This window comes from Rissa tridactyla, chromosome 2 (assembly GCF_028500815.1).
Source record: "Rissa tridactyla isolate bRisTri1 chromosome 2, bRisTri1.patW.cur.20221130, whole genome shotgun sequence".
Lineage (NCBI taxonomy): Eukaryota > Metazoa > Chordata > Aves > Charadriiformes > Laridae > Rissa > Rissa tridactyla.
In genome coordinates, this window is record NC_071467.1 from 112712255 (window position 1) to 112726213 (window position 13959).

A 13959-nucleotide genomic window follows, 5' to 3' on the forward strand; every position below is an offset into this window, starting at 1 on the left:
CCCCCACCCCATTTCAGTTCACCTTTTAGCTTGACTTTTACTTAACATAAAAGGAGCCTGTCAAGAAAGCATGAAATGGGTACATCATTTTGCCTAATATTTGAAGTTTTCATTTTATTTACTTTTTTGGAAGCCTGGCAGAATGTTTCGGTGCACTGACTTTTGAAAGTATATATTTTTTGTATATGCATGTGCAGGAAAAATTACTTAGTTTTCACTCATAAATAGGACAGGCAAAACTTATTTACAGTAACTTTATCTAATGGCCCATGGATGAATGCTTTTATGCAAACTACTCAAGAGACTAGAATTAACTTTTCACGTTGGTTGCACATTTGATGTCCAGACTCCAGCAACATGTGGGATCTTATAGAAACTAGATGACTGGAGTTCAATTGTTACTTTTATGAATTTATTCAATGATTACCCATGCATTTCAAGTGTAATCTTTGTAAGCAATGTATAAAAAGGTGTAATGTATTAATTGCTGTAAAATGGACTCCTACTTCCTTACACCCTCCTTCCATGACATGTACGCTTTTTTCTTTGACTTTTCCTCCTCCCTCTACCCTGTAGTCATTTATTAAGGATCTGTAGGCACAAGGAATTTGGCTGATTTATATACAGCCCTGTAATTTGACAGTGTCATTCTGTCTAGTAACAACTTTGTTCGGTGTTAGATTTACTGAATAAAATTGTTTCTTGGTGGACATTTTGACACCTCACTTCAAACTGCTACGTCATGGACTGCTGACATCCCTATATTAATCTCATTTGTATTCTGTCATAAAACTCTCAAATAACATTTTAAAAGGGCCTCTCTTTGCAGCATATTTATGTAAGCATGGGGCTAAATATTGAGTGTTTCTATGTGTCCGTATGGCTTTTATGTGTTTTGTATGAGGGTATGTACATATTACTGTGTGCTGGTAACACACATGGTAAATGGCCATAATATTTAACTTGGGAAACATTCCAAAAGCAGTTTAAACAAAGTATATTTTATTAACAAGTTAGCATGTCTCTTTTCCAAATTTATTTTCCACATTATTAGCTACAAGAAAAGGTTGCACAAATATAGTTATTCTGCCACAGACTGACACTGCATTTTTATTTTCTGTTCTAGGGATTGCAGAGCAGCGGTTGGTGGGAAGTAAAGGTGCTCCTTTACTAGAGCACTGCACTGGTATATTCTGATTGATGAGGAAGGAAAGATGTGTTTCATGTGGGAAACACACCCAATGTTGATGTGTTCATTAGGGCTAATAGTGAGTGTAGGAGACTATTCTTGCAGGTGTACTATTTCCCAGTGAGGACCAAGGGATATATATGGGTTTGTGTCTGTCTGTGCATGTATAGTATTATCTGAGGCTTACTGAAGCTTATGAAATATCTCTCTGGCATTGTACTTCAGTAGACCATCTGTTACAGATAGATGCCTATGACCAGAGAGCTATTTTGCCCCTTGGATTTTCATTTCCTAAGAGATAAACGTGTTGGGTGTTCTTTGAATGTAGCTTAGTTTCCGTTCTCTTCATTCTGTGCCACTTGATGCATCATCTTTCTTTGTATCTAAGTAGTGATTGGGTGGTAATGCCTAATGTGCTTGAAAAGAAAAAGAGAGGAAAGATTTGGTATTTACCAGAAGAAGTTCCTAGCATGCATGATAGAGATGATCCATAGGAACATGCAGTGTCTGGATCCTTTTTCCAGGCAGTTCTGCAACAATGTATTTATACTCTTTTTTTTTTTTCCTTTTTTTTTTTTTTTAACATAAACCCATTGGTGCGTTTTATACAATTAACTTATTCCTAGTGGATTCTTTTTATTTTTGTTCACAGCATTTTGCCTCTATCCTTCCTACAGAGGTGCAGCATCCTGTAAAGGTCTTGAAGTTTCTTGTAACCTGCATGCTTCAGCTTAGAGTCAATTGTGGCTACAGTGGCACACTTTATTTTGTCATCATCCATTTTTCCATAACCATCCCTTTTATATTTTTCTTCTAAATTGGGAATGACTAAATTTATGTAACAAAGTACACATGTACATTTTTTCCTGCTTTTTAGATACCAACTAAGTGCCTCTTACAGCTGAGTCGGTATGCTGCTATACAGTCTTTGTTTGCACCTAGAACTTTGGAATAAAAAGAGAAATCAATAACAAAAAAGCACAACCCAAGCCCCCTCCAGTGATAAAAATATGGAAGTTTGGCTTTTGATTGTTATGGCTGTTGTTAAGAGATAATAGTAATCCATCTTCGCCTGTTGCTGTGTGCTAGTTTTGGGGTGTCTTTTAATTGTTTTTTATTTAAAATAAATTTCTAAATGTTTATTTGTTTTTTCTCTTGCTCCCTTTTCCTTACACCCTTAAAAATTCAGGAAGATGAGAGTGAAGAAGAACCTAAGCTGAAGTATGAACGGCTTTCTAATGGAGTGACTGAAATTCTCCAGAAGGATGCAGCCAGCTGCATGACAGTGCATGAAAAGGTATTACATGACTTTGTGGCAAAGCTAGAACTTCTGTATGGTTTTATGTATGTATCTGTACTTATAATGCATCAGTATATTTCTGTGTAGAAGTGCTGCCAAATCTAGAGGTGCAGTGCAAGCCAACACTAATACAAACAACATTCATGGTGAGCTTGTATTGAGCAGTGTACACTTTCTCAGTAAGAAAATGAGGTGAGAACTCAAGGTGCAGTGATTTGTTACATGGGATGTTTACATAAGCTACTGGGAGAATGCTCACTTGATTTTAATTATGGACAGTATCGTGAACTAGAACTGGGATACAGTCCCAACTTTCCTTTATTCAGAAAGGAAATTGGCATATACTGTGCTTATTCGTACAACCTGAATCACTGAACACAGTCTTGATCATGCTAGGGGTCAGCTTAGCACATATTCAGCTGTGGAAGACAGACGAGTTTCTGTTAATACGGTGTAGAAGAAAGTAATTACAATTTTCCTCTTTTCTTTGGCTGTTTTTTTTTTGGGGAGTGTCATACTAACACTTCTCTATTCCCCTTCCCTTATTCAATATGTTAAAAATAAGGAGAGGAATGCACATGCAAGTATGAGTTAATGATTTGTCAAGTAACTCTTAGTATGTAAAACATAATAGCTGTTTTCTGAATGTATAATTTTTCACAGGCAGTAATAGCTCCTTAACAGTTATTGTTGAGGGATCTATCTCTATTATTTGGCTATATTTTTAGATTGACTTGTGCTGTGTTTCTTTTACTCAAAGGACTGTTGCCATGGCTCAAGAGGCTCTTAAGATGAAGCTTGTATTTTAACTGTGCGAATGAAAACAATAAGTCTTTTTAAAATGTTTTTGACAACTTAGAATTACACAGATACGTGCAAAATTGGCAAGCATTTCCTCCTGGTCTTGTGGCCTGTTTGTGTTACCTTTTTTTCCTGAGTCTTAGGTAAATTTTGAAAGCCGAGAGATGAACAGGATTTTTCTACAAGGATGCGCTCAGAGACAGCTTTAACTATAGCGTCACACAGAGTGACAATACAGGAAAGCCGTTTAAGTATCCCAGCACTTTTAGTTTTCCAGAAAAATAGATACACTATTTATGAGACGGATCAATATTGTTAGAAGCCAGGTACTGGAGTCTTTTAGGAATAGGTCTCATACAACAGAGAGCTTAAAAATGAAGCTGGGTTATAGGTTTTGTGAAGGTGTTTTCTGTTTTGTTCTGTTGTTTGTTTGGTTTTTTTTTTTCCTGCAAGAGCAGGAAAATCGCTGCTAAAGAGTAATACAGGCCTATGTAAAATAAGCCTCTGATTAAAGCAGTTTAACTTTGCTGGGAATCCTGAAAATCTGGCTTCTGTATTCAGACTAATTTCCCCCCAGAATTATTTTTTTTCTTTTCACTGCTAAAGCATCATATTTTCACCAGGCTTGCTGTCTGCACTGGATGACTAATCGTCATGGCACCTGGTGCATTCAAGCAGGCCTGTGCAGTGGAATAGTCATACCTAGTTATGTCTGCACACCTGATGTTTTATTAACCAGTATTGATTTTTTTACCCGGGGGACTTTTTTCTTCCTGAAAAAAGGCAACCTTGCAGGAGTGAAAGGCATTGCAGGGGATGAATTTCTAATGAACCCCTTCTTTCCCTTTTTTGACTCCTTTTAATGTAGCTTCATATTTTAAGTGCCTGAACTGAAATTTCATTTTAAGCAATTCCATTTTGATAAATCCTTTTAAACCTTGACTTTCTGTAAGGTTATTTTTTAAAGATTGTGCTGCCTGACTGACACGCTTAGCAGTGCCTGTAAATTTGAGCATTTCATTATAGGTTGCAATGAAGCATGCTCACATGCAGTGAAATACAGAGAATTGAGGAGCCTAGACTATTTGAGTAATGCTGAAAGGAGGGGGGAATAAAAGAAACCCCTGTCATAAATCAAGTAGTACCGAAGTTCTTCCTTTTCTGTTTAGGTGTAGTTCACATGGTTCAATTAACAGCAGATCTCTCAGAATCGATTCCCTTCTTGTTTGTATCAAAATAAGTTTGTGATAGCATGCATTTTTGTGGAGATTTCTTTATCTTGCTACTGGTTTTTAGAATGAAACTCCTGAGATTTCCGAGGAAAAGTGTATTTGTCTTGACCATGTTCATCGTAGGAGCGTTACTATGTGAAGGAACGCAAACCCAGTGGTTATATGTGTGCTTAAATGCACTGTCAGAGACCTTCCATAATTCAGCAGTATTTTACCAGTGGGTTACTGGTGGCCTTCTACTGTGTTTGAATGTTTTGGTTCTATATGAATGATGAAGGGGAGTTAAAAATAAAGCTCAAAGGAAATGATTGAAACAAAGCTGCAGAAAGGATCTAGGAACTATTTCAGATCTGTGTTGGTCCTTGCTTTCACGCTGCATTTTTAATTTGCTGCCACAGTCCATCAGGCAGTGTGTACGGACTGCAGACACACCATTAGTTGTCAGTGGATGAGGGTCCTCATGACTCATTCTGACAGCTAACTTGCACTATCACAGTAATACGGGCTTGAAGCCCTGTTTTATTCTTTAGGTGCAGTTAAAATAAGCTTTGTCTATAGAAAGTGGTAGTTTCTTTTTCCCCGGTGCCGCTAATCATTAATCTGCTGAACATCCCAGAGTCCATTTAGCATTGCTATAGTTTTGGTTGTGGTGTCTTTAAGTTTATGTAATCAGTCTCTTTCTTTTCCAGTTTTTGGCACTGGGAACACATTATGGCAAAGTTTATTTGCTTGATGTCCAGGGGAACATCACACAGAAGTTTGATGTTGTAAGTATGGCATTATTCAGAACACGTCTACTGGGATGTAAAAATGCTTCCATGTACTAAATAATAAATAAGTTGTTTGTGGCTTTTTAAAATAAACTTTAAAATTTATTTATTGAATTTTGCTACACCTGAAATTTTACTAATGCGTTTCCTGAACTTCCTCCCCATAACATAAGAGACAGAGTATGGTCCCTGCAAAAAGAAGTTACTCTGGATGGTTTTGTGTGAGCACATCTCAGTTTACATATAATAAACTTTCTTCGTGAAGACAAAAGAGGAAATACGTATTTATGATTGTAAATGGCTATTATTAATTATGTAACCCAGGGGCTCGTGACTTCCATAAGACATGAGCCTGCTCATTAGGTGACTATTGTCAGTTAGTGTGTGCACTATCATCTTATCTAGTTGCCACAAGTAATTGAAAATTGATTGATTGCCTTGCTTGTTCAGTTTCTCTGCTGCAAATATATAACACTAATATTTTATGTGAATGTTTTGAAGCTTGGACTCTTAAGGGATTGTACTGATTGAAGGACAAGCAGGAGACTTTTTCCTTATTGTCATTCCTGATATTAGAGGATGAATTAAATGCTAAATTTAAAGCTCTCTTCTAGAGTACTAAATGTTCCTTTTAATTGTGACTATTCGTTGATTCTTTTTTTGTTTTGTTTTTTAATATCTCGTTTTCAGGTTTTCCACAGGAGGTGGAAGGAAGAGAATTAGCAATTATTTTTTCTCTTGACATTGTCACAAAATCTAGTGGCCAAGCATTGGTTTTTCGTAGCAGCATCAGCACTTGTCAGAGTATCCATCACAAGATGTTGGCATGTTTGCAAAGAGAACGTATGTTCTAAAGCTGACACAGCTAGCCTCATGGGAGGGGTGAAAGGTTTCGTTTATATTTTTGAAAAATCTAATTATGCAATTGTGCAAGGGGCAGTGGGAAGTCTCAGCCAAAACCTAGACTGCTAGGCACAACCTTTGGAGGAAATTTTATATATAGCATTGGTCATATTGACAATGTCCTTACTGGGTATTAATGAAAGTCAAGCTAATTATGTTCTTCTATTTCATTTAACTTTCTGTGTTCGTCAGCCCCACAGAGGAGATGCTGAGTGCATTTCAAAAGAGGAAAAGTTTTTGGTGTCTCCCTTACAGTTCTGATTACTTTACACATACGCTACTTGCTAAAGATACAGTTTCCTCCTCTCTGAAGTAATCTGTTTGGGGCAGGCTGGATTAAAGTGTACCTGAATTCTTCTCTTCCATCTCTGCAGTAAAAGACTGACTCAAAGACTCACTCAAATGAAGTGGAGATTTTCTATTGAGTCAGGCATTAAATGTCTTAGACTTGTATTCGTTCCACTCTGTGTCAGGTACTTGGGAGAGTTCATTTGTAGAACTGCCACTTGTTTTCCAAAGTGCATCACGAACACCCTGTTCTCCGGCACTGGTTCCAAAAGGTGAAATCCTCCTCCTTCTGTAAAGACTTAGGGCATTGCCTTGGTGTAGAGCAAGGAACAAGGGGACCCGTTGTCTACTAAAGGCTATAAAACAAAATACCTGCATCCTCTTTATACTCACCCACCCAAATCTGCTGCTTTTCTTTGTTTTTCGTTATGAAAAAGTCCTACTAGTGCCTTTTGGGAGGGTGGTTTGTTAAGATAATTCTAAGGTATGGGCTATATAAACCACTTTCTGCTCTACAGTGCTTACTTGGTTATTCCTTTTCCAAACTTGACTTGCTTCAGGATGAAGATTTTTATGCCTTGTCTTCTTATAGAGATGGCAATGATTTCTTTTTAAAGTATTGTTTGAGATGGAAAATAGGAAAAAGAAATGTTTCTTGCATTCTATTCTTAATGTTTCTGTCTCTTTTTGTAACGTATGTGTCTCCAGTGCAACAAATAAGTCATATCAAGGATCAGGTGGAAAGGGTGCTTCTTTTTTTTCTTTTTTTATAGTTTGAAGAAAAATGATTTTGATATAGGACCACTTGTCTTAAAAAAAAAAAAAAAAAAGTTTTCCAAGGGACTACTAAGTGTTGTAGAACAGAATGGGCTGCCTATGTGAGAAACAAAGCAGCTCTGTGATATTGTTGGCTGCTTAAACAGAGAAGTTTTCTGAATGAATGTTGTCAGCCGTTGAACCCATAGACAGTTTATTCTGAACTGGCTGCTGTATGTCAGAATATTTTCCTTCTAACCTGAGCTTTTCAAGATCTTGGAATGCAGACTAGAGGCCTCACTATCAAAATGTTTGGTGAGGTCTTCCTTCTGTTCTCTCCTACCGATGCCTGTTTACTGTCTCTCCTCCTGGGGGATTTACATTGGAGCATTGCCATGTGGTAAATCCCAAATAAAACCTAACCCTTTTGTGAGAAGGAAGTGAGTCACTTCCTGAAGTCCTATAGATTCCTTGTAAATGCACTGGGGCAAAGAGTATTTTCTCTCGAGGTGTTTTCTCTGGTTCTTTGTTGGGTCCAAAATGAACAAAGTCCTTCAGAGCAGCGTTTTCACTAGTGGAATGGCAGATATGCTTTTACCTTGGAGTTGTAAATAGGAGAATTATCTGTTGCTACTAATTTCTGGAAATTAGTAGTATACAAAAATTGTTCCGAGTAAATAAAATAGTCTCTCATTAAAGAGCAAGCAATATTACCACTGAAATGTCATAATTGTTTGCAGTAAACAGTGTACTTGGGGGAGTGACTTTTACATATTTTTCTTCTTGAGAGAATCTTTTCAGCAGATGTTTTCTGTCTTATGAGATGGCAGAAGTGAATAGTAAGGATAACAACGTGAAGCCCTTTGTTTGGAAGAAATCAGTTATGTAATTCAAGGAATTGTTCTGCAATTGAGTCTTTATCTGTGTTTTTCAGGGGGTTGGGGTTTTTTTAAAGCCAAGTTGAGGAATAAAAAAATTACTTTTCTATATGTCTAAGTCTGTTAAATGTGTAAAAACTTTAAAGTCACTAGATCGGAAACAGTGTTAGTATGTGAAACTAAACTCCCTCTTTCCATTCTGGTTTTATTTTAACCTTTTTAAAAATTTATTTTAATGGCAAGTTCATATTAAGTATATGTAGAAAATACCGTTGCTGCTGCTGCAGTCCTCTTGATTTCCGTTTTTCTTTCTTAATCTCAGGTAACCATGTTCAATAATATAAATGGGCTTGAAAATTGAAGAAATAAGAATTTCATTTTTATAATATATCATTTATTTTCCTTATTGGCTCACATCTGGATTTGAGCCAAATTGTAAAACAGAAATAGAGACTGATCTCAGAGGGTTTGCAGCATAATTACTTTATCATGTCTCCAGCTCCTGTGAACTTTGAGGGAGAACGCTCACAGGTATCTTGCATAATCTCCAAAATGGCCAATTTTTGAATGATGGGCCTCCTGATGAAGGCTGAATGCATTTAGCGTTTTAAATTAGCTGTAAAAAATTTAAATAGCTGTAAGAAATGCTAAAATGTAAAGCCTGGCATTGCTAGAAGTTCTGCTGTTGTAACATGCTTTCTTGTTTGTTTATTGTTTAAACTAACGTTTTGGGACTTCACTCTGTGATGTCCATAGCAGCAAAACAATGTAAGTATCCTGAATTGCAAATACTGGCTCTAGTGCTGCAAAAACTTAATCATGTGCTCTGCTTTGACCCATAAATATTCACAGAGGCTTCTGTGAAACTAACATAGACAACTAAAAAGTTTTTTCAGAACGGAGTCTCGCTCTCATCTGGCTGGTAAAATACCTGATGCTGGGTCCTGTGCCAGGTAGACGATTAATGTTTTCAGATTTGCAGCTCCTCTTGTCAACAGCAGTGGAAATGTGTGCTTTGAACCGGGTGCGGGAGGCTTTTGGTTTGGGGAGAATTCAGAGACAGGAATTTGTGGGCTTTGCCCTTGCGTGGTGCTGGTATCTCAGCAGCCATGCTTCTGCTCTCACAAGATCTCCCTTTCCTCCTTGCCTAGCATGTTTTTAGCTCTTACCAGTGCAGCTGTCTTTGACAATGTCAGCCGCCTAAGATTAACTGATATGCATCCTCAAATAATGTATGTTTGACAAACTGGTGTTCTCTTGTATTAGGGTTCAGTGCATTGAGTGAGATGAAATGTGTCAAATGCACTGAAAATTATTACTAAAAGGCAACAAGAAGGGAGGAAAAAAAGCCTGCTAATGCCACTGACAGAGGATGATGCAGGACTGATTCACAGCATGTTAATTCCAAATGCCTCTCCATCTTTCTTTTCTTCTTAGACTGTCTACAATTTATTAATATAATTATTGCCTCAACTGACATCTTGTGGATTAAGGACTTGTAGATATGAAGAAAGCTGTACAAACATGTTTAGTTAAGTAACAAATCAAAAACCTTTCAAAGGACAAGAAAACCTGCCCCCATTCTGGTCTTCTAATAAACATCAAGCTTAAAGCAAAAATGGTAAGAAGTCTTGGCTGGTGGCAGTGATATTCTGTGAGAAGGGGAAACATCACCTATTTTACAAGTACAGGGGTTTAAATGTTTAATGCATTGTAGGTGCTGCAGGCGTGATGCATGAGCCTAGAAAACAATGTAAATAATGTTTTAAAGCTTTTGTTAGTGCAAAGAAATTGAAGTTAGTATGCAACATTTGTGAGCTACTCCAGACTGCTGGAATTTCGGAAAGAATGAAACTTTAAGTAGAGGCCCCTTCTCACAGCATTTCTTTTTACCATGTATTTCTTCCCTGTCCTCACCATTTTTTTCCTAATTGTCTCGCATTGTGTAGCACTAAGCATTTCTTTATGTTTTTTTAATCGGAGTGGGAGAAATCTAAAATCACTGGGTCATCTCTGCTACCTTGAAAAATTAAAGGGGAGTTCCTTCTGTGGTGGTATTGTCGCCCTTGGGTGTATTAAAGTTGCAGCACTCGCCAGCCTCTGGAATAAGTGCATTGGTCAGTTGGTGGCCTGTTGGTTTTGCTGATACCTCAGCAGGTTGCAAACAAAATGTCAGAGGTTTCTGTTGACTTGGTGTGCTTTTGAGAGAGTTTAATTGCTAACAAGTAAAGCATAATTGTAATGAAGAAACAGCTGTTAAGCGCTAAATGCTGTTGCTGGAAATGATGCGGAGCCCACTAACTGCTGTGAGAGATAATGCAGCATCTTTCAATGGGGAAGGTAAACTTTAGCATTTGATTGTATAATGAAGAAGTTACTTTGAATGGAACTTTACATGAGAGTTTAAGACTAAGATGATATAAATGTCACTTATTTTGACAGGCTACTTAAAATTCCCTGTTTATTACTTTAACTACATCATTTTAGTTGTCGCTGTCAGACTATAAAAGAAGACTTAGTTGGAAAATGAAATGAAGCAACAGAATTTAGAGTAAAGATCTGGGTAGATGTGTGTTAGTATTTGCAGGGTGTCACTGTGCTTGTTAAATTTGAAGCTGAAATTCTGTGTTTTGTACAAAACCAAGCGGGCTGCTATAAATGTAGACTCCAAACACCAAAATCAAAATTAAGGTTTTGATAGGAGCGAGTGTCTATGCAGGGGACAGGTTTCCTTCCCCTCTGTGGGACCTCTCACCCAAATGGGTGATGCAGTCCTACAGCTTAAATGCTTTAAGTTAACCTCTAGCTTAGCCCAATGGAAAAAATGGAGAGAAGTGACATCCTCTGGGATTTTACTCTTAAGACTTGTATGTCTACACCCAATTTAATAGCCCTTCTTCTGCTTCTATCTACCTGTCTTTTCATTTTAACTGCGGATGATTTGGAAATACAGAGATTTTTACAGTAGTCGTGGGAGTAACTCAGATGGCCTTTTGAGTCTGGCTTTTTGGATGTTATAAAGGCTTGGAACGTATGTCTTAACGGTGTTCTGGTACTGTGCATATTAGGTTGTTTGTGGCCTGGAGTGTTTCCAATGGGAACTGTGAAGCTATTGAAGATTAGGACCTTTCCTTGGCAGGATTCGTGGTGTACCAGGATCTCTCTGTCACTAGATGAGCAAAATGGCAGTGTCAGGGCTAGGTCTAGAAAAGTTTCATTCCATAGGTCTGGAAAAGTTTCTTGTCGAACATGCTGAAACCAAAAAACCATCTCATAGATGTTCTGCACATCATCTTTGTATCTACTGTAACTTTCCTTTGGGAGGGAGTATTACTTACATTTTTACTTAAAGAGATCAGATGCATGTGGAAGGCATTCATTATTACTAGAAATACTGCTTGGCCTATGGTGAAATATGGGAGTTTTTAACAATTGTAGTATATCACATGTGATTAATTTTCATAAGCTCAAAACTGAGGAAAGCACGACCATTTCATCCAGTTACTCTTTCAAGCTTGTAACTTGCAATAACTCTGTAGCTTAGTGCAGACTAACATAAAAAGTTTAGTTGGAAGTATGGCTTCAGCTACACAAGGTCTTGTATGATCCAGCCATTTATTTCTTCTTGTTACCTCATACAAGTTCAACGCGTGCTTGTGCAGTCACAAAGAGTAACGTGTATGCTGTAGAGTAAATACATTTCAATTACAGTATAAAGCCTATGTACTTAATCAGATGTTTCTGGGACTGCAATTGTTTTTTCCTTCTCTTTTCAGCTTTTCACTAGCAGCTGTGTTGCCCGTGTATCTTCTTTTAAGAAGCGTGTCAGCCCATGCTTAGACTGAATGATCTTTCTAAAACTTCATGACTCTCCAAATGCATATTGTTTGTCCTCTATTTTTTGACATAGAGGCATAGGAAGAAGTTTCCTTTTTGTTCTCCAATAGCAATCACTTTTCTACTGAGTGACTATCCTGTTGCCTGTCAGTTGCATTTCATGATCAGCTCTAAAAGTATTTCGTTTAAGATACCTTAACCAGCCCTCTTTAATATGACTGATTTCAGTAAGAGTTTGTTAATGTCACCTCTTAATGAGGTAAAGGGCTGTGACTGAATACTGTTCTGTCACAATCATCTAGACATAGCAAATAGTTCACTTTCTCTTGACTTTGTAGGATCCTATCATATTCTGTGTGTTTTCTCAAAAAAAAATTGAAATCTGGAAAATTCTGGGGGAGAAATTGTCTCGTTATGGGAGAATGCTAAGCACAAAGAACATTACTCCAATAGTATTTAATACAGCATTGTTGGTCAGTGAAAGGGCAAAGTTTCCAGTGGTTTTTTTTGTGTTTTGTTTGTTTTGGTTTTTGTTTCTTTTTTTCCATCAGACCTTGTAGGAACTCTGAATCTATTTTTGTGAAAGATCAAGTAGAGGACCTTACTGTAATTCTGCTAAGGGAATGTACACGTGGCATTTTCAAACATGTTTGAACAACATTATTTGTGACATTATGCAGAAACATCAAAATCATTAAAACAATTTTTTTTTCTTTTCTTCTAACTCTTTCACCATCCAGGTTTGGTAACATTTGATGTTTGAATGTATCTTGTGTTTATTTAGAAAATGTAATTTGTGTTTGCAACTATTACTGACCTTTTGTCTAAAAAATTGCCCTATGCAGCATAATTTGACAACAGTATTAAGCAATGAAGTTTATTTGCTTTTAAGAAAAACACTGAAACATAGTTTCTAATTTCAAAGACATACTCAACAACCATGCACAATAATATTTTTTTTTCATCTCTGATTTAAGCAAAAGACTACTTTTCTAGAGTGTAATTGACTCTTAAAAGAAAGCCTCAAAAGACTCCTGACAAATTTCAAACAACTGTTAAATAAGGAACATACTTTTCTGTGCCTTCCAAAGGCTTAGGCCCTCACGGGGAAGACTAGATGCTGTTAGCTTATTCTGTCTTTTACTACTTGTTGGTATTCGAAGAACCACAGATTCTCACCATCAGGGATGTCCCTGCCCTACTGGGAATTTTCTGGTTTGATCAGGTGATGCTGACTGTCACGAGGCATACGTTCAGTGATTCACTGCCTCCTTTTTCCAGCCATCTCAGAAGCATATTGTGCCACATCTGTCTCATATCTTCCCTAAATGCTCTTTGGTGGTACACAGCTGGACCACTGGGCCAAGTTGCTCTAGAGTTTTTATTAGCAGCAATGAAACCGCTAGTTTCAGGTAGCACTGATGAAGTCTTTTCATAAAAGACTGATAACACAGATGTGCATTTTCTAAACACTAACAACCTTTAAAAACGTAGGGAGGATTTGGAAAGGTTTGGTTCCTAAGAAGCTAGTATACTGCTGATTCCTAGAGCTGTTTTCCTTTCAAATGGCATATTATACCTGGATGGCATTTTCCTCTATACAGAAGGCAGGCACTTGCGTGCACATATACAAAATAATAGCAGTTTGCTTGTCAGAATTATTCAGAGTTCTGGCATTAATAAAATATTATTTGCATTAGAAAATGTTTTCCTAGTTAGAAACTCCAAAGCAACTGAGTTCTGTAGGACAATGGTTTTTATACAAGTTGACATTAATGATAGAGCTACAGCCCTTTGTTTCCATTAATAAAAATGCAGCACTATTAAAAACACAGAATGACATAACAGGGGCATAATATGATGAACAAAACATGAAGGCAAAACTAAGATTTCTTTTCCCATAGGGGGTAAGATATTATTGATAATGAACTTTGTAAATCTAATAAAGGTTCCTTTCTGAAGGATGAGCCTTATTTGTTTTAAAAGGCAGGACAGTGTGTATAGC

General features: G+C 37.2%; 1 protein-coding gene across 6 annotated transcripts in view; it reads left to right on the forward strand.

Annotated features, from left to right (window-relative positions):
• The window catches only part of VPS41 (VPS41 subunit of HOPS complex), a 112149-nt gene that overhangs the window by 20297 nt on the left and 77893 nt on the right, over nt 1-13959 (forward strand). For all 6 annotated transcript variants that reach the window (XM_054189919.1, XM_054189924.1, XM_054189920.1 and 3 more), the window contains 2 exons: nt 2379-2486; nt 5212-5289. In XM_054189919.1, the coding sequence (XP_054045894.1) occupies nt 2379-2486; nt 5212-5289 (186 nt within the window). The remainder of the gene's footprint in view (nt 1-2378; nt 2487-5211; nt 5290-13959) is intronic.